At 45.6% G+C, this 27,938-nt stretch overlaps 1 protein-coding gene across 2 annotated transcripts in view; it reads right to left on the bottom strand.

Moving 5' to 3' along the window:
* ETS1 (ETS proto-oncogene 1, transcription factor) overlaps positions 1-27,938 on the bottom strand; it is a 67,206-nt gene that overhangs the window by 17,112 nt on the left and 22,156 nt on the right. The window contains exons 2-6 of one of the 2 annotated variants that reach the window (XM_068556669.1): positions 16,166-16,285; positions 14,159-14,359; positions 11,345-11,422; positions 10,170-10,418; positions 5,521-5,781 (exon numbers count right to left, since the gene is read on the bottom strand). In XM_068556669.1, coding sequence (XP_068412770.1) covers positions 5,521-5,781; positions 10,170-10,418; positions 11,345-11,422; positions 14,159-14,359; positions 16,166-16,285 — 909 coding nt within the window. The remainder of the gene's footprint in view (positions 1-5,520; positions 5,782-10,169; positions 10,419-11,344; positions 11,423-14,158; positions 14,360-16,165; positions 16,286-27,938) is intronic. The other variant, XM_068556670.1, reaches the window with a different exon arrangement.

Here is a 27,938-nt window from a genome sequence, read left to right as displayed (position 1 = left end):
GCTGTTCCTAATAACATACCCACCTGTAGAACAGAATTAGAATCTTCTGCACAAATTCACACTGCACGACTCCTCTGCTCTGGTGACGCACCACCCCCCCTTCCTCATCAGTGACTTAGGCTCACACCAGAAGCTTCCTTGGTGGTTGTTTGTACCTGAGGACACTGGGGTGATTTTGCAATCCAGCTTTCCGTCAGAAAACTGTGATTTCAGGAAATGCCATCCAATCTCAGGTTTCAATCTGAACTGAAGGGCTTTGAAGCACTTCCTTTTGCAGGAAAGTTGTTTATTTTCAAATACATGTTTTAGCAGTAGCTTTAGGTTCCTGAACCCTAAAACTCAGTGACCAGTCAGATGCCCCAGGTTCTGGGCACGGCCCAGGGACTCTGTTATTGTGTGACGGCGGACGGGCTCTAATTTATCTACAAAATAGCAAGAAGAAGGTTTATCTCAGGCCAAAAGCAACAGGGGAATACCTAGGGCTTCTCTTTCTACAAGGCTGGTACGGCTTCGTGTGATGTCTCACGCAAAAATATTTGCAAGTTGAATTCCTGATAGTCCCATATTGAGCCTTTAGGAGACTGAGGGATCAACTATTCACAAATCTGCCCAGCATGGTAAAACATAATTTCGTTATAGTTACTGACTAGCTTTGGGCTTAGCTTTTCTCAGGCTCCAGGATAAAGAAGAGACCCTCACCACTTCATCAACAATTACAACACAAAGCTGGGGCTTCTCCTAGACAATGACAACACGACAGTTCCCAGCAGGCCTGCCCCATACCAACTGCAGAAGTGATAGGAAAGGATTCCTTATTTGTAGCAACAAAAGTCTGGCAATCTGGAGTGAAGTCCTATAAAGCTGATTTACAGACCAATAGCTCCACCCCCTCCTGCCCCCAACACCCCCCTCCCCCTCCCCCCAACACACACAGTGTGAATTAGTGACAAGCAAGAGACAAGACTCTTAATCTACTCTATGGGAGCAACTGAGATAACCAATGAGTGTTCTCATTCTTTAAGAGGGAGAAAGATTTCGTACTCAGGTGAGACATCTGGCACTTAAGGTTCAATTCAAGTGCTACCTTCCTGCAGAAGGCCTGGAATAAGTCCTTTTTGGTGCCTCAGTTTCATCATTGATAAAAGGGGCCTGGAGGGACAGAGAGGAAGGGGAAATACTCTTTGACAATCCAGCATATTATTCTACACCTGCTGAAATGGAAAAAAAAAAAAAAATCAGAGATGTCCATGTTTGTCAAGGATCTACAAAGCATTTTGTTTAGGTCCATCAAATACACAGAAGACACCAGGCCACTTCTCTCAGTTTGTTTTGTAATCAGATGGGGTTCATAATGTATCTTCGAACAAAAGAAAATGGAGCTCTCTGATCGCATCAGTTTGATAACCATAAGCGGTCCCAGTAAGGTAAGAAGGTGCATTCTTGGCGGAAGCCAGCACTGCATTTGATGTATTCTTAACTCAGCTAACAGGCAGGCTTTCAAGCCATGTTATCTGCCCACACATCTTGACCTAATTTAACAAGTTGCCATGGGAGCCCAATGAAGGTTGATGCAATTTTCTTATCTTGGGAGGAAGAATGCAACTGTGCAACAGAATGTGAAAATTCAGTTTCTAACTGATTTCCACACTTTCAGTGCAGTAACTAAGACAGCATCGGAAGAAGTAAAATGTATTCCTTTGAGAGTGAGATGAACAGAGACCTAGGCTCCTAGTGCGCTGGCAGGAAAATGGATTCACACCCCAGCACAGGGAATCTATACATACATCCTTTAGTTCAAGCCAAGTAATAGTGATGTAAAAGGTACACGTGCTCCTACTGTGTGGCCACACATACGCCGGAGTTGGTCGAATTTTAAGGAAACAGATTAAAAAAAAAAAAAAAAAAGAGCTCAGAACTTGAGATAGAAAATAGGTGTGACATTTATGAGCAATGAAAAGTTTTCCCAACACTTATACAATGATTTCCACTTTCCAAAGTACTTTTCCAAACTGCAGCTCATCTTAGCATGTCTGCATAGACTCAGAGATCCATTTATAAAAACTCCAGTCACTACAGGCTCCCTGCGTGGTGGAGGGGGCTGAGTAAGCATGTTCCATCCCCCTTCCCCGTTCCCTAGGACGTATGTGAAGTGATAAGGGGTCACAATGAGGGGCAAGATATAGTTTGCACTGCAGACAGGAGAAGTCCACCAGGCACTGAACACAGGAAGAAAAGCCACCCCAATTTGGACCACTCCCGACATGCCTAACAAATTCCTGACCTTCATCAAACCACAGCAATAAGAAAATCCAGTTCAAGTCTAAGGACAAAGACAATGTCTTGAATTCGTCAAGATAGTGAACCTTCCAAGGCTACGAACACTTGTCTGCACTCAACATGTGCTCAGATTTGCTGAAATAATTGATTTGTTACGAGTGAGCTCTCTCCCCTGCGTCTAGCACCATGTCTAGCACTCATTTGTCTCGTTAATTGAGTTAGTTCAATTACATTTTCACAGATCTCCTACCACCAAGAGAGGGAGGGACACTTCCATTTCACTAAAAGTAGAAGAGGGTACAGGGTAAATTTGCCTAAAATCACACAGTGTGTTAGGGCTGGGAGGAGCACAGAGGACTTCTGTTTTCTGGGCTATTGTTTGCACCTCCATTTGAGATGGTTTGAAAAGTTAAATCCCCAGTTATAAAGAAGAAACTACTGAATGGTAAGATACTTAGAAAAATGTTTTTTAGTTCAAATGACTACTTGAATTTTTGAGATCTTAACTGATAAACATCCACTCTTTTCTTCCATTCACTGAATGTTTTATCCCCTAGAAAGAAAGAGATAGAGATAGAGACAGAGACAGAGACAGAGATAGAGAGACAGAGAAAGAGAGAGAGGGAGGAGGGAAGGAAGGAAGCAAGGAAGGGAAGGAAGAAGGAAGGAAGGAAGGGAGGGAGGGAGGGAGGGAGGAAGGGAGGGAAGAAGGAAGGAAGGAAGGAAGGAAGGAAGGAAGGGAGGAAGGGAGGGAGGGAGGGAGGGAGGGGCACCCATTAAAAATAATCTATCCAAATAAGGGATGACATCAAACATAACTCAGAGCTCCAGGACATTCCTGTATTTGTCCTGAAAAGAGCTTTTGATGTTCTCATCTGTTTGGCTCTGGGTTAGGATTGCCAGAGAAGCCTCACAGGCGGCATTTTGGTGTTGGCCCTCTTGAGGGCAGTTCATGTCCCTAATTTGTACTTCACACTCATTCCTAGTTCTTAAAATTTCCGATTCATCCTTTTCCTTCTCTTCTTGAAACTGGGACACGTGGAGAGATTCCCAACTCTCAGATAATTCTTGCCAAGGTACTGAGATCATCTTAGTCAAAACCCTTTAAATCACTCTTGTAGACTATTAGCTCTGCAAGCTTCTCCCATCTAGGAAATCCAATAACTAATATATATACCCCTTTCAGAGGAGTTTCTATCTGAGGTGGAGATGAGGCTTTCACCATTTCTAGAAACTTCTAGACTTTCTGTAGTGTAGCCATGAATCCTTAACAGAATCTTTTCCGATGAAGGCTGACCTAAATCATAAGACTCTCTTTGGCCATAACCCAAACTTTAGAACTTAAAGTCAGTTTATTTAATATCATTATCCACAAAACCGCCTTAGCTAGCAAAATTTTCAGAACTGTACACCAAGCTAAGAGAGAATGATGAAAATTGTCATGGGAGAAGAATTATAATCGTGCCTGGTAATGGTGGTTATGGTGGAGATTATGCCAGAGGGAATAAGGCAAGATCTTTAATAAGGAGAAACTAAGTTGAGGATTTGGTCCTGGAAGCTCGGGCAGAAGGAGGAGAAGAGGTGGCCTTTACACTTGGGCAAATGACAGAGCCTAGGGTTCCCTGCACCATAAAACAGAAGCAAACACAGCCACTTAGAGATGTCTGCCACCTCCACAGCCCAGAGTCATTTCAGAGCTACCCTGGCCTCTCCTCCTCCTAATTAAGCAGCACTTCTCTCCTCCTCCATCAGTGTGTCCAAGTGGAGTCCAGTTCTTACAATACCTAAGAGTTATTACAGGAGCCAGCACTCCTGTGCATATTGAAAGAGACTTTATATACTTTCCTTATTCCAGGCGTCATTAATGGAAAAGGGCAAACGTTCATTGTCTGCTACCCAAGATGGGAAGGAACTCCCTGGCAAAGCAGCAAGTTCCCACCTACGCATGATGTTCCAGCAAGGACTTGGGGAATACTGCAGAAAGAAAAAAGTAGGGAACCTTTAAGCTCCTTTCTGGCCCATAACTCTATATATAGACCTTGTTGCTACCTCAAAATCCAGACATAACTCCTGAGCACCTATCCGTGCACTGAACTGCATGAGGAGCTGGAAGAATGCAACGTAAAAGACACACCCCTGATCCTTGAAGGAGGAGGAACTTTTCTAAGCATGTGAGTTGTTCTCAAAGGTCAGCTGGCTTTCCTAGTAAAGACCTGAGATTTCCCTCACACAAGAACAGGGACCCAGCACACTCTTCAGATCAGACAGACACGTCACTAGAAACACAGATTTTGCTGTCTGTCTTCATCCACACAAAGGGTCCCCACCAGTGACCCGTCCAGGGTGGATAAACCGTAAGAGAAGAGAGGGCAAGATCACAGCTGTGTCATCCAAGCTTAAGATAAGCTCTGCTCGCGACACAATTCCTAATTTTTACAAAACACTACAATCTTACAGAAAGGGTCTGATCATTAACATACGCCTGCTCCTTGGATAGTTCTCAGATATACTCTTCAAACCCTTCCAAAGTCAGACAGCCTACGGGCCACACCTTGCTTGGACAATGAATCATTTCGCTCAATTACCAGATTCTCAATCAAAGCCCAGACTCTCAACATACATCTTCCTTTCTCTATGATCTTTCTTCGTTCACCACTACTACAACTTTCACTCCTGGAAAAAAATCAACAATAAAGCTAAGTGACAAGAAAGGTTTCCTACATAGGGCAGGATCCGGCCAGAGTGTAGGGTGACTGAGGGCACTTTTCCCGTTGGAGAGACCAGCCTAATAATGAGGATTCTACCGCAGATGAGTGCAGGGTGTAGGCCATTCAGTGATGGCTCTGAGAGATGCCACTGCTGCTTTTGGGTTTAGAGAGACCTCGCAAGAGCAGGCGAGAAGTCCCTTGATGCTAGACCACAAGGCAGAGCTTCCAGAAACACCAAATCAACAAGAGTTCCCTTCTCCCAGTTACGGGTAAATATCCAAAATATCAGTTTTCCCTACCAACCTTGGAAAGGATCCCTTGGGATAGAATGACACTGCTTGCTTCCAAAACCCAATGGCTATTCCCAGAGTGGCTTGAGAGGCTAACCCAACCTCTCGGAGTCTACTTCTCCCCACCCACCCACCCCCCCCCCCCCCCCCCAGAAAGAAAGAGGCTGACTTCAGGGGCCGGGAATGTGCACAGAAGCTTCCAGGGAGCCCACCCTCAGCGACCAGGAGGCAGGGCAGGTGCCTACCTGTGTAGCCAGCCAGGGCCGCAGCAGGGATGACAGGCTTGTCCTTGTTGAGGTCAGCACGGTCGCGCACATAGTCCTTGAAGGTGCCCTTGGGCTTGTGGTTGGGCAGGGCGGCTGGATAGTCCTCCGAGTCGAAGCTGTCGTAGGACGGGACGCGCTGCAGGCTGTTGAAGGATGACTGGCTGCTCCAGGACTGGGTGAGGCGGTCGCAGCTATCGTAGCTCTCTATGCTCTCAAAGGAGTCCTGGCCCCCGAGCTTGCCTGGAGGGGGGGGAGGAGGAGGAGGAGGCGGGAGGAGGGCAGGGAGGAGGGATGGGAAGAGACACTGTGAAACCCTCTCGGTGAGGATGCGCAGGAGGGATGGAGGGAGTGGCCGGGGGGGGGGGGGGGGGGGATGGAGGCGTGTGGGTTTGCTCTGGGGAGGAGGGGCTGCCTGGGCCCAGCCTCCGAGCCCCCTGCATGGTCTCGTCTTGCTCCAGAGCCCCTAGGACAGAGATTCAGAGTCGGGCGCAGCTTACATCTGCCAGAGGGAGACAGCAGTGTTGGGGACCGCAAGAATTCTAGAGCCAGAAATCTACAGGCTGAGAATCCTGTCTGCTATGATGGGATTTCTGGCTGATGAATTAGACCCAATGAGTAGATGAAGAAATCTGAGCAGTGTCAGGCTCAATTCATTCCCTATCCTAACTCAAGCCAGGGAGACGATTTCAAAAGGCCCCATCTGGCAAAATATTCTGGTCATAAGAAAAAAAAATTCCATTAGACTAAGAGCAGATTGACCTTCCTTGACCTTGGAACTAAAATATTATTTTTTAGCCTTTTTTCCAAACACTCTTTTAAAATGAAATACATGCAGTAGTGCCTCTATGCCTTCTCAAACAGAGAAAGAAGTTATGAGATGCTTTTTCCAGGAGGTTAAAAAAAGAAAACACTATCACTCTTCTAAATAGAAATCCATATTCTTTATCCTCTCCAGGTGCAACTTTGTACTTGAAATTTGTACTTTATTAGGGAAATGTAGGCAATAAAAAACAAAGAAGTTGATTAAAGAGTTAAGGTCCATAGCGATGTCAGAAATCCTTTACTCTATGAGTTGCTTAAGGCATTCTTAACTGACCACAAGATCATGCAAGTTCATTAATTTCCCAAACCAGGTTATAAACAGCTGCTATGATTGCATAATAGCTGCTAGAGAAATTTCCATTGGCAAAAATGCCATTAAAAAGAAGCCTAAAAAAATGGGGGGGGACAAAAATAAATGCATCTAACTACTGAAAAGGCTCACAGGAATATTTTTTTATGTTTTATTTCCAGATACTTTCCAGGCAACCTAAATTAAATCATGGGAGATTAAATGGCCACTTCAGCAAATTCAAGAAGCCAAAGGATGTGACAAATGTGTACGCAGAAATACCTGTGAGTCAGGGCTGGCTGGTCTACCATGAAATTTCAATCCCAGCATAAGGCTGGCATACACAACGTAATACTAATGTGTTTCTGGTGTATTCTCCCCTTCATAACAGAGGGAATTCGTTAAACCGATGAAATTCAAATATTTAATCTTGGTGCCCAAACCAAAATTAAATATACAGTAATTAAGAAAGAAGATGCACTGCTTCCAAAAAAAAATTTTTTTTTAACCCCAGATAAAAGATACTCAGTTAAATATGTAATTTTTACATAATCTCCCCTTGCAGATTTCCTGAACCTCTTAACCCCTCCAATACTGCCTGGAACAGAAACATAGTTATTTATCTGCTTCATCTCATGCCTTCTTCCAATCACTCATTCAAAGAAGGGTAATCCCCAGAAGGTAAACGGAAGAGCCCCAGAAGGTAAAATGGAAGAGCTTCACGGAGTTATCGGCCCCGCCTACCCAGTCCACTGTCATATTTGCAACTTTTTATTATTATTATCTACTCAGTACTCTGTAATGACCTACATGGGAAAAGAATCTGAAAAAGAGTGGATACAGGTATACGTATAACTGATTCACTTTGCTGTACACCTGAAACTAACACAACATTGTAAATCAACTCTACTCTAATACAAATATTTAAAAAATAAAAAAAGAAGGGATTGTCCCTTCCAGAAATTCACATTAAAAGACTCAAGAAAACAGCCCCCAACCAAGAATGCAACAGCTTCTTTTCAACAGAACAGGAAATTTTGTGGTCTCTCATAAAAAGGTGTTTGCTCATAGCAGCTATCCATCTTACACACACCAAAAACCTAAGAAAGAAAGTTTATATTTTCATGAAGAATACTCCCACGAAGTCACCGATGTTGAGGCTGTATTTATACTCAAATGTCCCTGAGGTGATTCTCTCACTCATTTTTATATTTGGAGGGCACAGAGACTGGAATTTTCACATGCAAGACAGCTGAGCTTCCAAGGAGTCCCAATAAGCAAGGGCACTAAACGAGGCCAGAACCACTCTCTGGCAGCCTCTCAAACATGAGCCAAATGCAAGTCTGTTGAGAGTTGCAGTTTATAGCAGTAGGCTGCTTTCATTTTAGCTCTCTTTCACAATCCTGGAGCTGGGAACCATCATTTACGGGTATTTTCTCCCAAAATGGGTTGACTCCAACTGGATTAGACACTCGGTTAGGCTACTGTGCTCACGCAGGGAAGCTCGTGTCCTCCACGCCATCCATCAGCTGGCTTTCCTGAGAAATGGCTCAGCGAGGTCCTTCCAAAGCTACTCCACCACACAGACCTCGGAGCACTCAGAACAGTAGGTTGGGGAGGACGACGGCAGCCCACTGAACAGACCAGCAAAAAGAAGACAGCTCTCCGAGTCCACAGAAGTGGGACACAGAAGCACTCTGTATACCCTAATGCAGTACACGAACACTACGATGATCGTTGATAATAAGCAGCTCGCAGTGATGCTTTCAGTCTAGACCGATCCTACCGTGTCACAGCCAATCAGCCCCTGGAATACATCCTGTCTGCGGCGCTTCTAACTCGCAAGAAGCAACCGTGAACAGACCGGTCTCCCCCTCAAGTCTGTGTGGCGTGAAGCTTGGTGCGAGTGAGGGAGAAGGAGGCCAGAGAGAAAGCCCTCCTGTCCTTTTGTACAGGTCACCGTCTGGTCCATCGGGATTCATCTGGGGTCGCGGGGCGGGTGGGGACCAAAACCAAAAACCAGGAGAAGGAGAGGGAGAAGGGGGAATCACACAAATGCAAAGCCAGACGCCAACTGGAAAACGACCTGGCAGCAGATCTGCCCAAAGTGACACGACGGCTGAGTCCCCACGCACACTCGGCCTCATCACACATGCACAGGAAGCCCCGTGAGAAAGAAAGGCGCTCTGTTGCTGTGACCCGCCTGAGAAAAAAGGTACACATGTGTGTAAGTATTTAAATAGACCTGCATCCAAAAATAAAGAAGAAAGGGGAAGGCGAAGCTGGTCCCACCCATCCCCTTCTGTCTGAAACACAAAAACACCCCGGGGCTGCAAGAAGGCAGATTACAGGTTCCGATTTTGCTGGGGACTTTCCCTCTGCAGGCCTGCTGGTCATCGCGAGGCCTGCTGGGAGGAAGTAGGAGCCTGGACACTCGAAGGAGAGGACAGTGTGTCCGGCCCACGAGGCCTTAGCATAGGAAGCGGGGTCATCACGGAGCAGAAGTCACCACGAGGCGGCCAGGCCCGACTTCTGGGGCCAAAGGCCTCGCAAGCACCACTTGGAAGGGCTTTCTCCTGTCCTCTTCCTGTCTCTAATTCCCTCCCACTTATCCATCAGAATAGTCATCTTTTTCAACTTGTCAGAAATCAGCTAGTCCTTCCTGGATGAACAAGTCCCTCTTTACGATGGACTGCACTTTTGTCAGAAACAAAACAATCTGGAAAACTTCACTAGGTGAGCCGCGCCTCTGAGTGTTTATGTCCTGATCTTAAAAACTGGGCGTATTTAACCTTTTTTGCTTTATAGAGTCAGCCAGCTCTATTTTGAACCATTTATTTCACTGTCAGTGAGTATTTTATCATTGTCCTAACAGTCACGGCAACGAAAGTACCTTCTCCTGGAAGCCTCTGGCCGCCTCTTTCCCTGGTCCTCTAGCTAAATACACACTTCCACCACACTGCTGAAGACTGGTTCCAAATAAGCTGTTGGTTAACCATCTTCTATCTTCCCAAACCAAAGAAGTCACAGGAGGCTAGGAAGCCCAGGCTGAGAAGCAGAGGTCATTCAGATACCAAGCCAGGATGTTCGGGATGACCGGGAATGTTCGGAACACCAGGATGACGCAGAGATAAGGGCTCCCCGGGAGGGTCTCTGAATCATTTTTATGTGATTGTGTCCTCCTTAAGCAAAATCCTCTCCAAGAAAATAACGCATACCTTAAAAAACAGCCACAAGCACCTAAAGTTATCAGGTGGTGAAATGTTTTACCCAAATAAGAAAGGCGATTGTTCTTCCTGCCAGATTTCAGTTCCACCATGGACCCAGAGCCTTTGTCATCATGAAGGACTTAGCTAAAATTCCACGATACAAAGTTCTTAATATCTAGACATTCTAAGATGGAAAGGCTGAAACTCAGGAATGCCCGGGGCTAAGAGCAAGGGGGGAAAAGTGGGACCTGGAGAGCTCACAAAGTCAGGTCATTCTTAGAATTTTCTAGAGCAGAAATCCGACCTACCACGACTGGTCCTCCCCATGCACATGTTGTCTGGGGTCACCACTTCTTGTTTGATGGCAAAGTAGTCAGTCTGCAAGGTGTCCGTCTGCAGAGGGTCCCGGAGGATGACCGAGGGATAGTCGTTCTCATACTTGAGGGAGAGGAGCTCCTCCGAGCTGATGGGATGGAGGGTCTGGTAGGACTCTGTAATGAAGCTGGGCTCGGAGAACTCCGAGGGAGGGACACACTGGGCATGCTCGATACCGTAGCCTGGAAACACAGAGCATGTGCAATTGGAGAGAGGAGAGATGAGTACCGGCAACAGGCCGTTCCTCCCCACTTACAAGGGCCCCGCAATGTCAAACAAGCTGACTACCTTTGGGAATGCAAGAAAAATATTTTAAGTGAAAAGGGCCTGGGTTTTCAACCTTGCTCCACTACTCAAGAGCCGTGGCCCTTGACGAGACACTTCCCTGTTCTGACTTAATTGTCTCATCTCGAAAATAGGGATGGTGGCCACCTTCCTCAGGGTTTTGTGATGAAAATCCAATGACAGCATACATGGAAAAAGCCTACCAACATTTCTAGCACACAATAAGCTCGTTGTTGTTGTTAGGATAAAAATCATAATAGTAAAGAGATAAAGTGAAAATAAACCTGCTTAAGACACCCTCTGAAAGCAAAGCCATCAGATAAGCACAGCCCTACAGCTGATTCTCTCCCTCCGGCCACCCCTGCAGCCTGGTGAGGGATAAGGTACTAGAAGGAGAAGGCTTTATGTTCCTGAGGCTGCAGGGCATGCTCTGGAGGAAGGATTTCACAGGAAATGCTGTCACATCTACCAGTAAAAAGGAAAGAACACGGTCCAGGGCAAAATCCCTAGCCCGAACCTCTGATGGCCACCACGGGGCACATAACGGTTTGGAGGCAAGTCACTGTCTCTCTGTGTGACCTTCATGCTGAAGACATGGGAAAGACCCCAGTGTAGGAGCGTGCAGGTGAATAAAACGTGCAGATAGGTTGAAGCCTTGTGCTTTGTGGGAAGAACAAAACCACCAAGAGTCTACATTTAAGAAGATATTATTTTCTGTAGAATTACCAGGCAGGGGCCTGAGATGGCCTAGGACAGGGGATCCCTTCCTACGTTCCCGTGACAACGAGCAGGAAGTGGGGAGAAGGGCAGGAGGCGAACTTACTAATGAAGTAATCCGAGGTATAGCGGGACTCGGGGTACGGAGGGTTGACTCCATTAACTTGGTATGGCTTCACATCCTCTGCAACAGACAGGGGAGGAACGAAACAAAGAGGTCAGCCTGCAAGCAACGCTCAGCCGAAGAGGACCTTGGACAAAAGGACCACAGTGATCTCAGCCCCTCTTGGCAGAAATCTGCATGTCCACTAACTGAGCTGGTGTCTGAGTCTCCCCTGACTGGGGCCTTGTCTAGAGACGAGCTCACTAAAGTATGGCTAAGTTTATGATTCCGGTAGCTGCGGAATGGGATTTAATATCTCAGAAAGCGCATTCTGTGAGTAATCTCTAAGGGGTGGGAAGGCATTCACCCTCTTTCTGATGCATGCGTGTGCCGCCAGCAGCCGAGGCTTGAAGACATCTTGCGAGGTTACCAAAATCAGTCGCCAACACTCAAACTGATCAGGTCCAAAGCTTTTCAGAAATATAGGACCATCCCTAGGCAGGTAGATTTTAGAGCCTCCATTTCTTCCAACAGATGTCTGGTTTTTGTTTTGTGTTTTTTCTGTTGCCCTCAAATGTCAAGTTCAGGCCCAGATAAGATGTTAGTAAGGTGATGCTACTTAGTGAAATATGACAGGGCTCATACAAAGAGAGAGAAGAGGCACAGAACCAAACTCCTGTCCAGATGCCAAGCTCCACAGGAATGAGAATGGAACACGGATGAAGGTAAGCAAGCAGAGGAAGCCTCTCTCCGTGGAACTAAGGTGAGCTTGTGGATCTTCTAATGACCCTGGAATCTGGTGGCGGCCCCGGACCATTGTATGGAACAGTCTGATTACGTTTCACTGTAAGAATCAGACATAAAGACAGAGGGTTGGTTTGGGTTGCTCCTCAGGTATTTGATAGCTTGTTGGGAGCAGAGACTGCTGGGAAAACAAGTTTATGCCTGCACAGAAAAAACAGTTCCCAGCTGAGATAAAATGATTAAACTCTGCTTTAGCAGCTTATCAGATTGAAACATCCCCTGTACCTTTGGCCTGCCACCCCACCCAGAAAAGCTATGTTGTTTCGGCGCTGGGTTGCCTTAGTTTAATCACAGAACAAAAGCTGTAGCCTCAGTACAGACGTCACGTTCAGCTCTTCAAGGACCTGAAGGAGGACGATTCTCCTGCCTCTCTCCCTTGAAAATGGGTGAGATGTTCTCAAACCCACTCCATTATTTCCTAATTCTCCTAAATTTGCTTGTATTATTCCTTTGCAGGAAGGTAGGCCAGAAGCTACCCCACGAGTCTGCATCATTACACAAAGAACACAGGACAGGAAGTTCGACTGAAAAGACCTAGGTTTAAGGAAACAAGTGATGTTGAGGAAACCACCTAACCTGTCCTCATTTTACAGACAAGGACACCGAGAGAACATGCCCTTCCCATGTCCCAGGGTTGTTTTGAGAATCCAATGAGAAAAACGTAGTTTCAAGCACTTTGGAAACAAGGAGGTGCTGTACAGATGAGTTATAACTGATCAGAGGCAGGTTTAGACACTCCAGGACAGCTGGCTGCCCCAGGGTGAAGACTGGAGGGAAACGGTGTATTAGCAGCATATATTGGGGCGACACGGTCTGGTATACCCCACTGCTGTGTTGATAAGCCAATGCTTGCATCAGATCTGTTCTGAGCCTGCTGTATCTTTTCCCTCTATACACAGGTGCTCACGTCAACACGTGCGAGTGGTTTGTGGCAGTTACACCGAGATCACGGCGTTGCTTCGGGGAAGGCCAGACGCACCTAGTTCTCGACTCTGCTTATTTATTTCTGTTTCAGCAGAAGCTGAAGAGAAGGAGAAAAAAGAAAAAGATAACACTTCTGTGCCCAGAGGAGTCTAATTTGGGTCTCTCCTGGGCATTGCAGAGTGGAAAATATCCTTAAACAAAGGAAGGTATTATATGGAATAAAAGTGCTAAGCCTGAGTTCTGCTGCCTGCCCCCCTCCCCCCGTCACTGCGTCTGCACCAGGGCTTGGAGCTGGTGACCACAGGGAAAGGGTGGGCCTGGGTCAGAGAGGGCAACAGGCTTCTAGGCTTACAGTCAGCTGGAGGGCACTGCTGACTGCTGGTAACTGCAATTTATTTTAAGAAGAAATTCAGAAAAATAAGCGCAAAAACACCCAAGTTTGCCGCCTGCTGCTGTTTCTGTACTCAGCCAGGACTGTGGTACATGAGTCACTTGGTCCAAAAAGGTTGGAAGAGGCTGGTAGGAGAGGCCATGTCATTACAAGGTTGCAACACGGCGTCCTGACATAACCCCGGTTTCTGCTCCAGATGGAAAAGGTGTACCTCGCGACTGCAATTCCAATCCAGTTAGTGGGTAGAGAAGCCTGCTTATTAAGAAGCTCTGAGAAACGAACCTTGGATGTGGCCATGGATCAAGAGAGTGTGTCTTAAGATTACCAAAAAAAAAAAAAAAAACAGAGAGAGAGAGAAAGAAAGAAAAACTCTCTTGTTGCTGGCTGTGGGCACTGCTTGTTCAAACAGTACCTGAGTCTAAGATAAGGATTGGGACCAGAACTTTGCATACCAAGAAGCTTCAGGAGTACAGTCTAGCTAAAGATTAAAATTGGAACCTCCAGTACACCGAAGAAAAAGAAACTTACATTTATGGAACACTTGCTATTTACCAGGCACCGTCTACGCCGTAGACCACGCGTGCTGTGATTGGATGCCCAGGTGATGGCATCGATGTTGCACCACTGGGCACGCTCCCGGACCTACTCTCGAAGCCACCCCATACGGCTCCCACCTCACCCTGCCCCCATGCATTTACCTTTCTGCAGGATCTCCAGATGCTCCCACAAGATGTCCCCAACGAAGTCTGGGGCCAGCTCGAGAAAGCAGTCTTTCCCCAGCGCGCAGAGGGCTGCCCCGTTCATGCAGAACTTCTGGAAGTCCACACCCTTTAGGCTGAACTCATTGACAGCCCACATCACCCAGTCCCGAACATGGGTCTCTGTCCACTGCCGGGGGTCTGCGGGGAGAGATCAAATGACGTTCCAGCAGATCGGGCTCTTAACTCTTCCCCGAGCCTCAGAGACAACACGAAAGCATCTGACCTTCGCTGAGGATGTTCTCGGATTCACAGAATTAGGAATGCCCGATGGGGCACCTTCCATAACCCTCCCCCCACCCCCCATCCCGCATCCAACAGCCCCATCTTCTCTATCTCGCCAGCTGGAAGATCACTGTCATCAGCTAAAAAGTAGCAGAGTATTCTCCACCCTTGGAATCTTCAGACCAAGATTCCAGGAATCTCCTCTTTCACTGCCTTATTTCCATCAGACTTTTTTAAAGCCTGGGACAAGGGAACAAATGACTTCTTTAACAGCGATAATAACAAAGTCAAGTGTGCTCTGGACGTTGCACTCACCTCTCCCTGCTCTTAACTCTTATAATGTACTTGAGACCATTATGCTGAATTATTTTTATCTTAGTTAATCACGGTTAGCTCAGTTGTCCCTGGGTATCCAAGGAGGACTGGTTCCAGAACCCCCTCGGATACCAAAGTCTGTGGATGCTCATCTCCCTTACATAAAAGGGCGGGCTACAGTCAGCCCTCTGTATCCGTGGGTTCCTGCATCGGCAGATTCAGCCAACCGAATCTGACCTGTGGTTGGTTGAATCTGCCAATGCGGAACCCTCGGAGGGCTGACTGTAATAATCACAGCAATTAGTAATAGTAAGCCATTCAAATGATACTTAGTAATAACGACATTATTAGGTACCTGTATTATACCAGATACCCTTCAAAATATATACACATCACAGGCCCTGCATTGAGCAGAAGTGTAGGACAGACAATATATAATCTTCACACATGACCCCTGGTTTAACATGACTACACCAGCTAATGACACTTAAAGAGCTCAGATGATGGCAGGCTGTGAGGCCCACAGCATGCCTGCTCTCAAAGTTACCCCCTTCAATCTAGACCATGACCTTATGAGATGCTGGAGAACCCAGGGGTCAGAATTCACTGTATTCTGCCTTGTGATTGGGCATTGCTGTCAGCTGAGGTTTGTGGGAAAGTAGAATACATGGAAAGGTGGACAGATACATGCACAGAATCTACCAAAGGCTTGCGTCTGGCAGGGTGGAAGCCTCTCAGGCAGCAGTAGCACTGGCCTGGTCTAAAGACAGCTTTTGTTTCTCTTACTCAATAGAAAAGCGTTCTTTCTGCTCTCGATTGTTCAGGAAATGCTGCTTGGTCAAGGCTTAAGTCTTCCCCCATCATGTTTCCTTTCTGACAACTCAAGCCACTTCCCCTTACATTCCCGAATAAACCCTTTTGGATGAGAACACCCAAAGGTAAACACATTTCACCAAAGGACATGGAAGAGAAAATGAGTAAATTCCCAGAAATGCAGCTCATCGAGTTCATCCAATGGTGGCCCAGAATGACTCCAAGACCATGCCTTCCAAACTTGTCTGTACTATGGAGTCACTCGAGAAGCTTCAGAATTACTGATGCGACCAGCAATTGTGACTTAATTGGTCTGGGACCTGACCTGGACTGTGGAATTTTTTGACGATCCCCTGTCTAATGTGCAAACAAGTTTGGGCACCACTGCCCTAAAACCAAGATGGCAGGGGCAGGCCTGGGAGATGAAGGAGCATTGGCATGTGTCTACGCTTGTTCCAACAGATGTCTGCAACGATCTGTGGCTGCTGACTGAAGCGTGGTGAGTAATAACGTCTATCTCACCCAACAGGTGAGAAAACTAACCATGTCTCAAAGTCTGATCCCATCCTCTCTCCTTCCAACTACAAAACCTACCTTTTGGAATTCCCAGGCGTTGCTGCTCCTTAGAGAAACCACTGAAGGTAGCTTTCAAGGCTTGAGACATCATTTCTTTGCTGCTTGGAGTTAAGAGCGGAACATCTGCACATTCCATATCTGTAAGGAAAAAATAGCACATGACTACTAACAAAAACGAAATAGGTGATGGATGCTAGCTAGACTGGTGGTGGCGATCGTTGTGCAACAGACACAAATATCACATCATGATGTTGTATACCTGAAACTAACGTAAGGTTACATGTCAGTTATAGCTCAGTTTTAAAGATAAAACTAAGTAGGTAATTAACCACCCATAAAATATAATAGAGCATGAATGGTCTGAAGAAGAAGACAAGCTGAGAAATAACTGTAGTAGCATGCTCACCAGGGCAGGTAAAATTTGGGGGGCTTTCCACAGTGTGGTAGGGCCCATAAAAAAAAACTAAAAACAAAAAACCTGACTCTTGCCTCGTATGCCCTGCCTCTCTGACAAAATACATTTATTCTTTCTGTATAGCTCTACTAATTCCCCCATAGCCCCTACCCATCCTTCACACTCACTGAGAATATTAATGTTTCTACGCACTTGCCGTTACCTATGAAAAGGAAATAACAACATTCGTTCAATAAATAATTATTTAGCATTTGTCACATGCAAGGGATTAGGGAAAGAACAGTGAACAAGACAGTAATGATCCCTACCCTGAAGGAGCTGGATATCAGATTCTGGCAGGGAAATCAGTCATTAAAAAAACTATTTACACAATTAAACGTTCAAATACAACGTCAGTAAGGGCTTCATAGGAGGAGTAGAAGATGAAGTGTTAACACATAACAGGGAGTCCTGCAGGTCTGGAGGAATCAGAGAAGGCCTCCTTTAGAAGTGAGATGTTTGACCTGAGACCTGAAGGATACACAGGAGTTTTTTAAAAACTACTCCAGACCAGTGGTTCTCAAAGTGTGGTCCCCAGACCAGCCATATCAGCATCACCTGGGAGAACTCAGCCCCACCCAGACCTCCTGAATCAGAACCTCTGAGGGGGCGGAGCCCGGAAATCCGTTTGTAACACAGAATCCAGGTAATCCTGATGAGCACTGAATTAGAGGGCTGTGATCCGAGATAAGAGAATAGCACAAATGAAGGTCCTGAGATGGGGGAAGAGGGCAACCTGGGCCTGTTTCAGTATCAAAAAGATCAATGCAACTGGAGCAGAGTGATCAAGGGGACAGCGTCTTGAGAGGAGGCTGAAAACGCAAGTAAGGAGTGTGTTAAGGAATTTATAATTGTATCCTGAGCAAAACAGGCACTGATAGTTTCATGCAGAGGAATGACATGACTACATTTTGTTTGAAGAATATCATCTTACGGTAAGTCTATTTTTATTTTATTTATTTATTTATTTTCGGCTGTGTGGGGTCTTCGTTGCTACGCGCTGGCGTTCTCTAGTTGCGGCGAGCAGGGGCTGCTCTTGGTTGCGGTGGCTTCTCTTGATGCGGAGCTCGGGCTCTAGGCACGTGGGCTCAGTAGTTGTGGCTCACGGCTCTAGAGCACAGGCTCAGCAGTTGTGGCGCACGGGCTTAGTTGCTCCATGGCATGTGGGATCTTCCCGGACCAGGGATCGAACCCGTGTCCCCTGCATTGGCAGGCAGATTCTTAACCACTGCACCACCAGGGAAGCCCCCGGTAATTCTATTTTTAAATTTTCAAGGAAATGCCATCCTGTTTTCTCACAGTGGCTGCATGATTTTACAGCCCCACCACAGTGCACAAAGGTTCCACCTCCTTGCCAACACTTATTTTCTCCATTTTTTATAGTAGCCATCCTAATAGATGTGAAGTGTACCACACTGTAGTTCTGATCTGCATTATCCTAATGATTAGTGATGTTGAGCATCTTTCCATGGGCTTATTGGTGATTTGTGTATCTTCTTTGGAGAAACGTCTATTCAAGCATTTCTAGTAGAGTGATTTGTCTTTTTGTGTTGAGTTTTAGTTCTCTATATACCCAGAAGAGCTGATAGCAGGGTCTTGAAGAGATATTTGTACACTCATGTTAATAGCAGCATTATTCACAGTAGCTAAAATGTGGAGGCAACCAGGTGTCCATCAACAGATGAGTGGATAAGCAAAAGGTAGTATACACACACACAGTACAATATCATTCAGCCTTACAAAGGAAGGGAATTCTGACATATACTGCAACATGGATGAGCCTTCACATTATGGTAAATGAAATAAGCCAGTCATGAAAAGACAAATTATATAAGGGACTTAGAATTCTCAAATTCATAGAGACAGCAAGTAGAATGGTAGCTTCCAGGGCCTGGAGGGAGGAGGGAATGGGGGCTTGTGTCCCGGGGACAGAGTTTCAATTTTACAGGATGAAAAGAGTTCTGGAGGTGGATGGTGGCAATGGTTGTGCAACATTATGGGTATATTTAATCCCACTAAACTGTAACTTAAAAATAGTTAAGTTGGTAAATTTTAGGTTATGTTCACTTTACCACAATTTTTAAAAATGGGTTAAAAAAAAAAAAAAAAAAAAGATCGCCTTAGCTGCCGGTAAAGAATGGTTTAGGAGGTAACTCCAAATGGATGCAAGAAGACTTGTTAAAAAGCTCTTGCATCAGTTGTGGTGAGGGATGATGGCGGCTTTGGCTAGGAAGATGGTTCTGCAGAAAATGTTAAGTGGTCAGATGTGACATGCATATAGGAGGTAACACCTATAAAACTTGATTTATGTAGGTGGTGAAGAAGTATGAAGAATCAAAATCTGCAGATTCACAAATGTGACCTCCTTTGTTATGGCCACGTGCATCTTTATCTCTGCTGTGTCCCTCTTGTACTTGCAGACCATGTTCAAAGCCAAGATACATAGATATGGTTCAAGTTAAAAATCCTCCAAATTCACCTCAGGCACAACTTCCAACAAAAAGCAAATAAGCAAAGAAATGACTTGAGAATTCCTACTAGCTGTCCTGTGACCTTGAGACAGCAATGCACTTTACTGCAGTAATTTCCAGAAGCCCTCTTGCTCACCCTGAATCTTCAGTGTATCATAGGAAACTGACAGAAAATGGCGGGGCCACTGGAGAAGTTCCTCCACCAGCCATCTCTAAACCCTGGCTAGTTTAAAAAGTTCCCTGGATGTAAGTAATGTGTTATTGGCTGGATAAAATGGAAACATAGGAGGGAAAATAATGATAATTGGTGACCTCTGAAAAAAGAAACAAATATATTGCCTCTGAACATCAAAATGAATGGAAATTATGTGGCAAGAAAGAAGGGCAGGCAGCTCTTTCCCTCAGTTTGCTTTGAGCGGTGCTACCAGGAAACTGCCCAGAGTCTGCCCTGTGCCCTAGAAGAACAGAAGGGTTCACTGCTGTGGCTCTCCCAGGCCCTGCACTGAGGGGGATCTGAAGTTACAGGCAGTGGAGAGTTTGGGTTGCCCTGGGACATGCCCAAAAAAGCCTAGTGGAAAAATCAACACACCTCCAGGAAGGTTGACAAAATGCTGGAAAATCCCAGATTGTTAAGGGGAAAAGTAGGGGGATGGGATAAAATGTTGATTACATAACATCCAGCCCTTTGAACAATGGAATAATCATCACATGAGTCACTAAGAAAGACATCAGTGTTCCCCCTTCGTCCCCACTCTCCTCGTCCAAGAACAGCTAAGGGACAGGTCCAGGAGATCTTCCCTTAGAGTGGAAGTCAGTTTGACTTTAGAGAAAAGGGCTCTCTATTTAATCAAGAGTATCGCTTCTGAAAGAAGGAACAAAGGCAGCAACCCCAGATCCCAGCACAGGAGTCAATCAACAAACGCTGGATGAATTCAATGTCTTCCAAATTTGAATCAACTTTCCATCCCTTTGCTCCCATCCAACACCAATTCATGAACTTGAACTGTGTGGGTTTTGTTGTGTGTGTTTGTTCCCTCCATTGGATTTATGACTCGATGAAAAGGACTCTACTGATGGCGGAAGTGGGCCAGGAAAATGCATGTGGAAAATGTGGGCCAGGCCAAAGGGACCAGCAGTGGTTCTGCTGCAAACTGGAACTGAAGGATGAGGCTAGGAGGCCCCAGACGCCTTCTGAACAGGAAAGCCTGGGCAGCTGGATGCTAGGGTGACGTGAAAGCTGAGGGTGACAGCAGAGAGCCCGGAGTCTGCTTCCTATCACAGCGGTGCCCCAGCAGTCCGGCCAGGACAGGGCCTCTGGGCTGACAACTCCCCACGCAGGTTTCCACTTCCTGTCAGGGAGCCGGCACTTCCAGGTTCTGGCTTGTTCTCTCCAAGGGAAGCAGCTGGAATTAACTTGTGCCTGTCCGCCTCAATGCCATTCTCAAAAGCCTGGTCCACATGCCAGGCTTTAGGTGCTGCATGGCACCCAGAGGCTGTGCCCCTGACTGGGGACTCAGAGCGCTGGGTCTCTGGAAAAGGCGCTCCCAGCCCAGCTGGGGAAAGCCAACACCACACACTTGGGACACCTGGACCTGATGAGCTCAGGAGAAGGCGTTATCAGTGCCTTTGGACCCAAAGCATTCAGACAGGAAAGTCAGAGCTTTACCTATTTTCATGAAGTGTGGAATTGAAGGTTTAAAAACAAATCAAAACTCCTCTATAAGAGAATGAACAATCATCCAGGATTGTCTTTTTTAGTAGCACAGGCACTGCATGTAAATGATGATGAATAATCACTTTCAAAAGTGGTATTAACATAAAACATTAAACTCTCATCACGAAGAATATGGATGCAAAAATGCCCTCTGGGTTGCTCATTCGTGTTTGTGGCAGTTCTGTCAATTACACTGACCAATAAAAATAATGAAATCATTACACAGGTGGAGCAGCTGACATGGTTTTTGGCCCAAGCAGGCATCTCTGTTATTCTGACCACACCTTATCTCGTTACCTGTTAAAATATATGGAGGTTCCTTAAAAACAGAACTACCATACGACTTTTCTATTAGGTGCCAAAAAACAGAACTACCATACGACTTTTCTATTAGGTACCAGAAAACAGAACTACCATACGACTTTTCTATTAGGTACCAGAAAACAGAACTACCATACGACTTTTCTATTACGTGCCAAAAATATTTCTAATTTCAGCAGCAGCGTCTATAAATTAATCAATGCTCCACAGAAGTTAACTAATTGTATTTTACGGACAAGAACTAAAATTGCCTTTGTGCTAATAATTGCACTTGCAATACCCTGAATTGCAATAACACATTTGTTTCAAAATGCTGAGCGCCTGACCTGGAAACATACTATGCTGATACGGTGGAGGCTCTAAGTATATTTATGAAACATAAACATATTACAAGTATATTCGATTTCTGACCCAGGGATTATTCCTCAGGACCCTAAATCTGAGTTAGTATTTATAGGAATCACCCAGATTTCTGAGAGGAGAGTTGTACAGAAGCTAGTGAGCAAATAACGGTCCCAAACTCTGTTCAATCAAGACTGCACACTATCAGAGTAGAAATTAGCAGATAGTTTTTCTTGAATCCGTAGGAACACAATGAATTGTGGCCTTTTCAATGCAGGGAAACATCTGCTTTTTCACTGTGACCTAATCCTGAACAAAAGCTTATACAGCCCAAGGATGTTTTAAGTCAAATGTAGAACAAGGGTTTCAATTCACTCATAATGGAACTCAAAGTTAAGGACTGCTCAGTGCCCAAGAACCCATCAAGGACATGTCACGTGACTTTTCATACCATTCTATTAAGTTGTTTGAAACCGAACGGCTACAAATATCGTATATTAACGCATGTATGTGGAACCTAGAAAAATGGTACAGATGAGCCGGTTTGCAGGGCAGAAGTTGAGACACAGATGTAGAGAATGGACATATGGACACCAAGGGGGGAAAACTGCAGTGGGGTGGGGATGGTGGTGTGCTGAATTGGGCGATTGGGATTGACATGTATACACTGATGTGTATAAAATTGATGCCTAATAAGAACCTGCAGTATAAAAAAACAAACAAACAAAACAACTAATACTAAACTTTCATTGGGTTATTTGTATGGAAATATGTTAATATAAATGTTTCAGACATTACATGAAATTTCTAAAAATCTTATATTTGTATTTGTATGGAAATATGTTAATATAAATGTTTCAGACATTAAAAAAATAAAAAATAAAAAATAAAATAAAATAAAAGAAAATACTACTAGCTCTAAAAAAAAAAAAAAAAAAGAAAGAAACCGAACGGCTCATATCAGCAACGTTACCTAGAATCTAAGCCTGAAGTGGCGTTGGTTCCAGGAGAAGTTCAAGACCTATGGCCTTGCTGAACTGAGATGTTCCTCCTGTCACCATCCTCAAATAAATGGCAGGAAGACTGGAGCTTCTGGGACCCGAGGGTTAGGCGATGGACTAGAAATCCAAGGTGCACATTCCAGTCTTGTGCAGCCACTGGATTGGCCAAAGCCTGGTGGGTTACCATGACGACACCAGCCACGGGTGGTGGGTATTGCCCCAATCAATAGCAGCAGGAAAGAAACACCAGGAATGAATGATACACCTTACATCTGAAAACCACTACGGTCCACCGAGACCCTTCCCGTATACTGTTCCCCAATATCCTCACAACATAAAGCTTCCGGGGGGCCTGGGAAAGTATTACAGGACCCCCACTTCACAGATCAGAAAACCAAGACTGCAAGAGATCAAGAGCCTGCCTTAAACTCCATCTTTCAACTCTTACATCCAAGGTCTTTCCATTCAATTCCACTGCTGCTGCAAATAGGAATGGACCAGAAATCCAAGAACACTAAAATTTCTACAGCTGAGACACAGAAAACGGGACTTTTATTTCTCAGTTTGAAAATGAGATACACTTGAGTCAGTTAATTAAAAACTTAAACAAAACCATTTCTGGATCGAAGAAATCCAGGATTTCATATAGCTCGCCCCATAAAGACATAATTAAAAGCCATTTACAGAACCGACTGTAATCTTTTCCTTTCTTGGAACTAAGGGTATTGAGGCTTCCTTCCTTCCATACAAAGTAACACACGGTAAATGACAACCTGGCCTCCTTCCCTGTCTGTGTTCACCCCTGAGTCACCCTGATGGGCAATTGTGCTCATAATATAAGGTTAATTAGTTACATAAAGTCTGGCTGAAATAGGTTTCTTAAAGTGAAAGGACCAAGAAGAAACCTTCTCATTCATACAGAGAAGAAAAAAAGGACACTTATCCCAAATGGAAAGATAGGATTCTGAAGACAGGGGGAAAAGACACAGTGGGACAATGCACCGGGCTTGCTGCCTTAGCTTGTTGGTCAAAACCCACAGGTTCTCAGTTTTGCCACTTATGTAATCACGCTGGGTAAGTCACTCCATCAGTGCATGGCTAAAAAGAGGTCTGTTGATAGGTAGTGTCTATATCCCTCACAGGGTTTTAAGTTTTTCATTACGCCAATTTTTAAACATACACCAAGGTAGAGAGACTAGTATAATAAATCCCTATTCAAAATCCATCAACACTACCAGTTTTTACTTCGTCTCCTCCCCACCAACACAGAAGAACTGTTAAGGCTAATCCCAGGCCACATGCCATTTCACCCACAAATATTTTATTGTCACGAGGATACTTTTGAGATAAAGGAGGATCATACTATGAAAGCTTACAAGAAACAGATAAGCTCATGGAAAAAGAAAATAAGGCTTCAGAGTACTTTCCACAGTGCTTAAATCTAGGTCTACATTTCATTCATTGGTCCACTCGAACCACAGAACTTCTTTTAAAGCAACATTACCATGATCTGGAGAGTGATGAAGTTGGATCAGAGAGGGATGATTTCAAATCAGGGCAGCCAGCCGTTCCTTTGACCACCACGTCCTACAAGCAAAAGACTGCAGAGATAATTCCTCCTGACTGTTTAGGTCCTCAGGAACTTACAACTGGAACTAGGAGTGGGCGGAAAAAGCCGAGGGTTTTGGCCAGCACCCAAAGGGCAGAAGTCAAACTGCCTAGAATAAGAGAGGAGGCACCTTTACTCCTTCAGATCAACAGAAATAGCAAAATGGCTGTGGTCAGTGACCGATTCTGAACAATCAACATTGTCCTTGGACAGTTGTTACTGGTCCCTAAGAGAATTTACCCAATGAAGACACTAATATCTCAGAAGGCTGTGAAAAGGAATCTCATTCAACCTTTCTCTCATTCATGCAAGGATGGATTGGAACTAGGAAGGAAGGGTCCTCTTTGTCCTACACGCCTGATTCCAAATCCCGTTACAGGCGCTAGAAACTTGGCAAGGCAGGGCTTCCTGTTGAGGAAGTCAGTATAATCCACAAAGCTTCTGGCTGAGGCTAATGCAAAGAAGGGAAATGCGTCCCTCCTCAGCCCCTCGACCCCATTTTCGCAAACCTAATGAAGTGACAAGGCGATGAGAGACAAGCAGGATCCTTGGCTCTAGCAAGAGCTAAGCGAGAATAGCTCAGCGTCGTGGTTGGGGACCACCCATCCCAACCCAGCAGTCCATCGCTGCCCCAAATGATGGGACACCCTGACCCCAAAACAGAGTTTTCTTATCAGTTAGGGAAACACAACGGGGCTTCGGTCCTTCTCTTGATACCAATGCCCTTGAAGTCACCAGCGAATTAAAAAAAAAAAAAAACAAGAAACTCTGAGGGATGGAGAAAGAAGCTGCACAGAAAATCCCCAATTCACCCTCCAGTGATCTGATTGACCGAAAATTCGAGCCAGTCTCCAGTTACTGCCTCGGGGAAATAAAGCACGCTGCTGGGGTGCAGCACACCAACTCAAAGGTAGGTGCCTCTTCTCAGAGGGAACTTGTCCCAGGACAAAAGAGATGGTCCTCTGAGAGGCAAAGCAGGCTGCGAACTGCCCAGGGAAGCCTGCCTCGGGCCCAGCAGCTGGGCCTGGGAACCAAGGCTGCAGAGACAGCCAAGGACCCTGAACATCTGTAGGAAGTGACTTCAGTCCTCTCCCTTCTCCCCTCACCCACCCCCGTCCCATCCCCCAAAAGGAGTTTTAACACATTATTACCACTGAAGTCCTGAGGATTTGGTGACTCACCGGGCTCACACATGGTTCCAATGAGCCCTTGACCATTACATGGTAGGGGAGCAGGAAAAACAAATGAAAGCGGTTGTAATTCGGCAGCGAGGAGCTTAGACCTGCCAGACAAAAGGGACTGTGGGCGTGTTCTCCAATTCGTTCAGGCACCTGACATGCACAAGCTATTTTTAATCACTGGATTTATTTCTTTCCTCCCCAACCCCTCCTCCAACCTCCACCTCAGCAAATGTTTCCAAGTCAGAGCAAAACCCAAATCAATCCCAGGTGTTCAGGGAAACCCAGAGAGGCTCTTCCGTTCCAGGAGCTGCGCCAGAAAGCAGAACTGCCCCCTGGGTCCTGCAGCTACGTTTTCTTGCTCTTTCCTTACTTAGAACAGTTCAGATCTCCCACCCCAAACATTGGGCACATGGCCTGAAAGAGGAAATATCTGAATGAATGGGCCCTGCTGGAACGGCTCCTAATTCTGTGTTTTCTCCAGCAGCTCTGGCAAGCGAGGGTGTGTTGCAGAGTCCTCGCGGACCACTGAAAGCTCAGGAGCTTCCTTCACTCGCTAGGATTCTCTACCTACCTGGCAGTGAGGATTAAATTCAATATGTGTGAAAATACCAAAGCCTAGTGGGTGCTCAATAAGTTATTGGTGGCTTGAACTGAACTGAAAAGTGTCTTGTAAAATAGAAAGACTAAAAAAAATATACCATTTTATTTCCCAAAGCTTAGAGAGACAGCAAGGAGAAGGAACCTGGAGATTTCCCCAGGTATGTACGACCAAGCAACTGAGAAAATGAGGAAATGAATGTAAAAATCAGATTCTGAGATATAAATAGAAATTGACATCCCCTGAATCTGGCTCTTTGTTTTGGCAGACAGACTGACTCCTTACCTATTCGGTATCCTCCAATCCGCTATGGGGGAAATCTTTTTTTGTAGCAGTAATCATCTAGAATATGTGTTTTGCCATGACAACACCTCACAGCTCCAGGATCCAGGGGACCTAAGAGGCCTTTTGGTTTTAAAAACTTCCTAAGAGTGCCAGCTTAGAGTCTATATGGCACAAAACAAAACTGTAATTTTGTGCTCAAAACTCTTTTCTTCATGTTTGGTATTTATCAGAACCCAAGCTGCATTTTACCCAAGCCATACATATGCCCTTAAACGAATGACATGCTCACAGTTTAAAAGAATGTTTTAGCTATTCAGATTAGGATTCCTGCATAGAAGGCCCGCCTCAATAGGGTACTTTAAAGAATAAAGTTCTTCAATGGTCATTCAAAGCCATTTACAGAACATATCACATGTTTCAAATCATTTCCTACATAGACAGTTACACTTGACTCCACACCAGGCATTTTACAAGTCCTGGATGTCCCAGAACAGTGTCACTTCTTTTGTCACGGAAAACACAGAGGCAAGGTCTCTGTATTACTCTGGAAGAAAGTATACATTGGGCCTTTTCAGCTCCACGGTTTGCAGACAGCCATGGTACATCTCACTGGTTCCTCCCCAGACTTGACTTCTGAGCCAGGGCAAACTCCTGCCCTGTCCTGCCCTCAATTAAAATACTCATGACAGGGTCAGAAGGCTTTTGGCAACAACATGGCAAAGGATAACCCCCACTCAAGAAGACTATGGAAAAGATCTGACATCCTACATCTTGCTATTATCCCAGCTTCCGCGATTTCAGTTTACATATTACTCTTTGATGCTTCACTCTGAGGCCCCGGAGATGTTGCTTAATCAGGCTGACCAATTCATTTCCATGTCACTTGATTCCCACCTATAATTTTCAGTGCTGCTTCCTGAGTAGAAGTTTACATTGTAGAAAACGTTTTCTCCCCCATTCTACTATGAGCCTGAGAACAACCAAGGGTTTAGTATTCTCTCTGTCACACAGGTGAGGGTATGGAGGCTGACAAAGGGTACTTCAGTGACTGAACCAAGATAATCAGGCCAGTTGAGTGATCTTACCAGCGCTCAAACCCAGATCCCTGGGCACGAAAGCCGGGTATTTTCCACCCGTACCTCTTAACAGAGTTAAAAGCAGCGGAGGCAGAAATGGACACAAAAACATTTCTGTTCATTTTTCTCCATCATTTTCATTACAGAGAAAGTAATGACAAAGGAAGTGCCTCCAACCCTGGGACTCTCTTCGCAGACAGCAGCTGCAACGCCAGAGCTTGTGGCTCCCACCCAGAACCCTGAGTCAGAGGCTCCCCGCAGGGCCCCCTCCGCACTTGGCCTGGGGGCAAGATGGGCACGGAGGGGGCATCTGAGCATCACCAGGAAGACCCGGCTGGTCAAGGTGGAGGGTGAGGAGCTTTCTCGGTGGGCAAAGGAAAAATCTGGGCAAACAAATGGAGTGGAGCCCGTTTATTTAGGCTGGAAGAGGTGGAGTTTTTCTGCACTTTTGAACTGTTTTCTCAAGGCCTGCCTCTCCCTCCCACGCAGGAAACAAACACAGAGACAGGCCTCTTCCAGTGAGGGCTCTAGTTGCTGAGGGCTGCCGGGGAAAGCAGAAGGAAGAGGGGCTTAGGAGCAAGGCAGGAGGAGTGGGGTCCAAGTGGAACAGACATGGGGGAACTGGGAGAGGAGATGAGAGGCAGAGCGGGCAGTGAAGATGGGGGGGGGGATGGATGGATGGCAGAGAAGGGAACAGAGGGAAAGAAAGGGAAAAGCAGAGGAAGCCAATATTGGAAAA

This window comes from Eschrichtius robustus, chromosome 11 (assembly GCF_028021215.1).
Source record: "Eschrichtius robustus isolate mEscRob2 chromosome 11, mEscRob2.pri, whole genome shotgun sequence".
NCBI classification, from domain to species: domain Eukaryota; kingdom Metazoa; phylum Chordata; class Mammalia; order Artiodactyla; family Eschrichtiidae; genus Eschrichtius; species Eschrichtius robustus.
The sequence above is the reverse complement of the archived record's forward strand: the minus strand, read 5'-3'. Positions and strand labels throughout refer to the sequence as shown.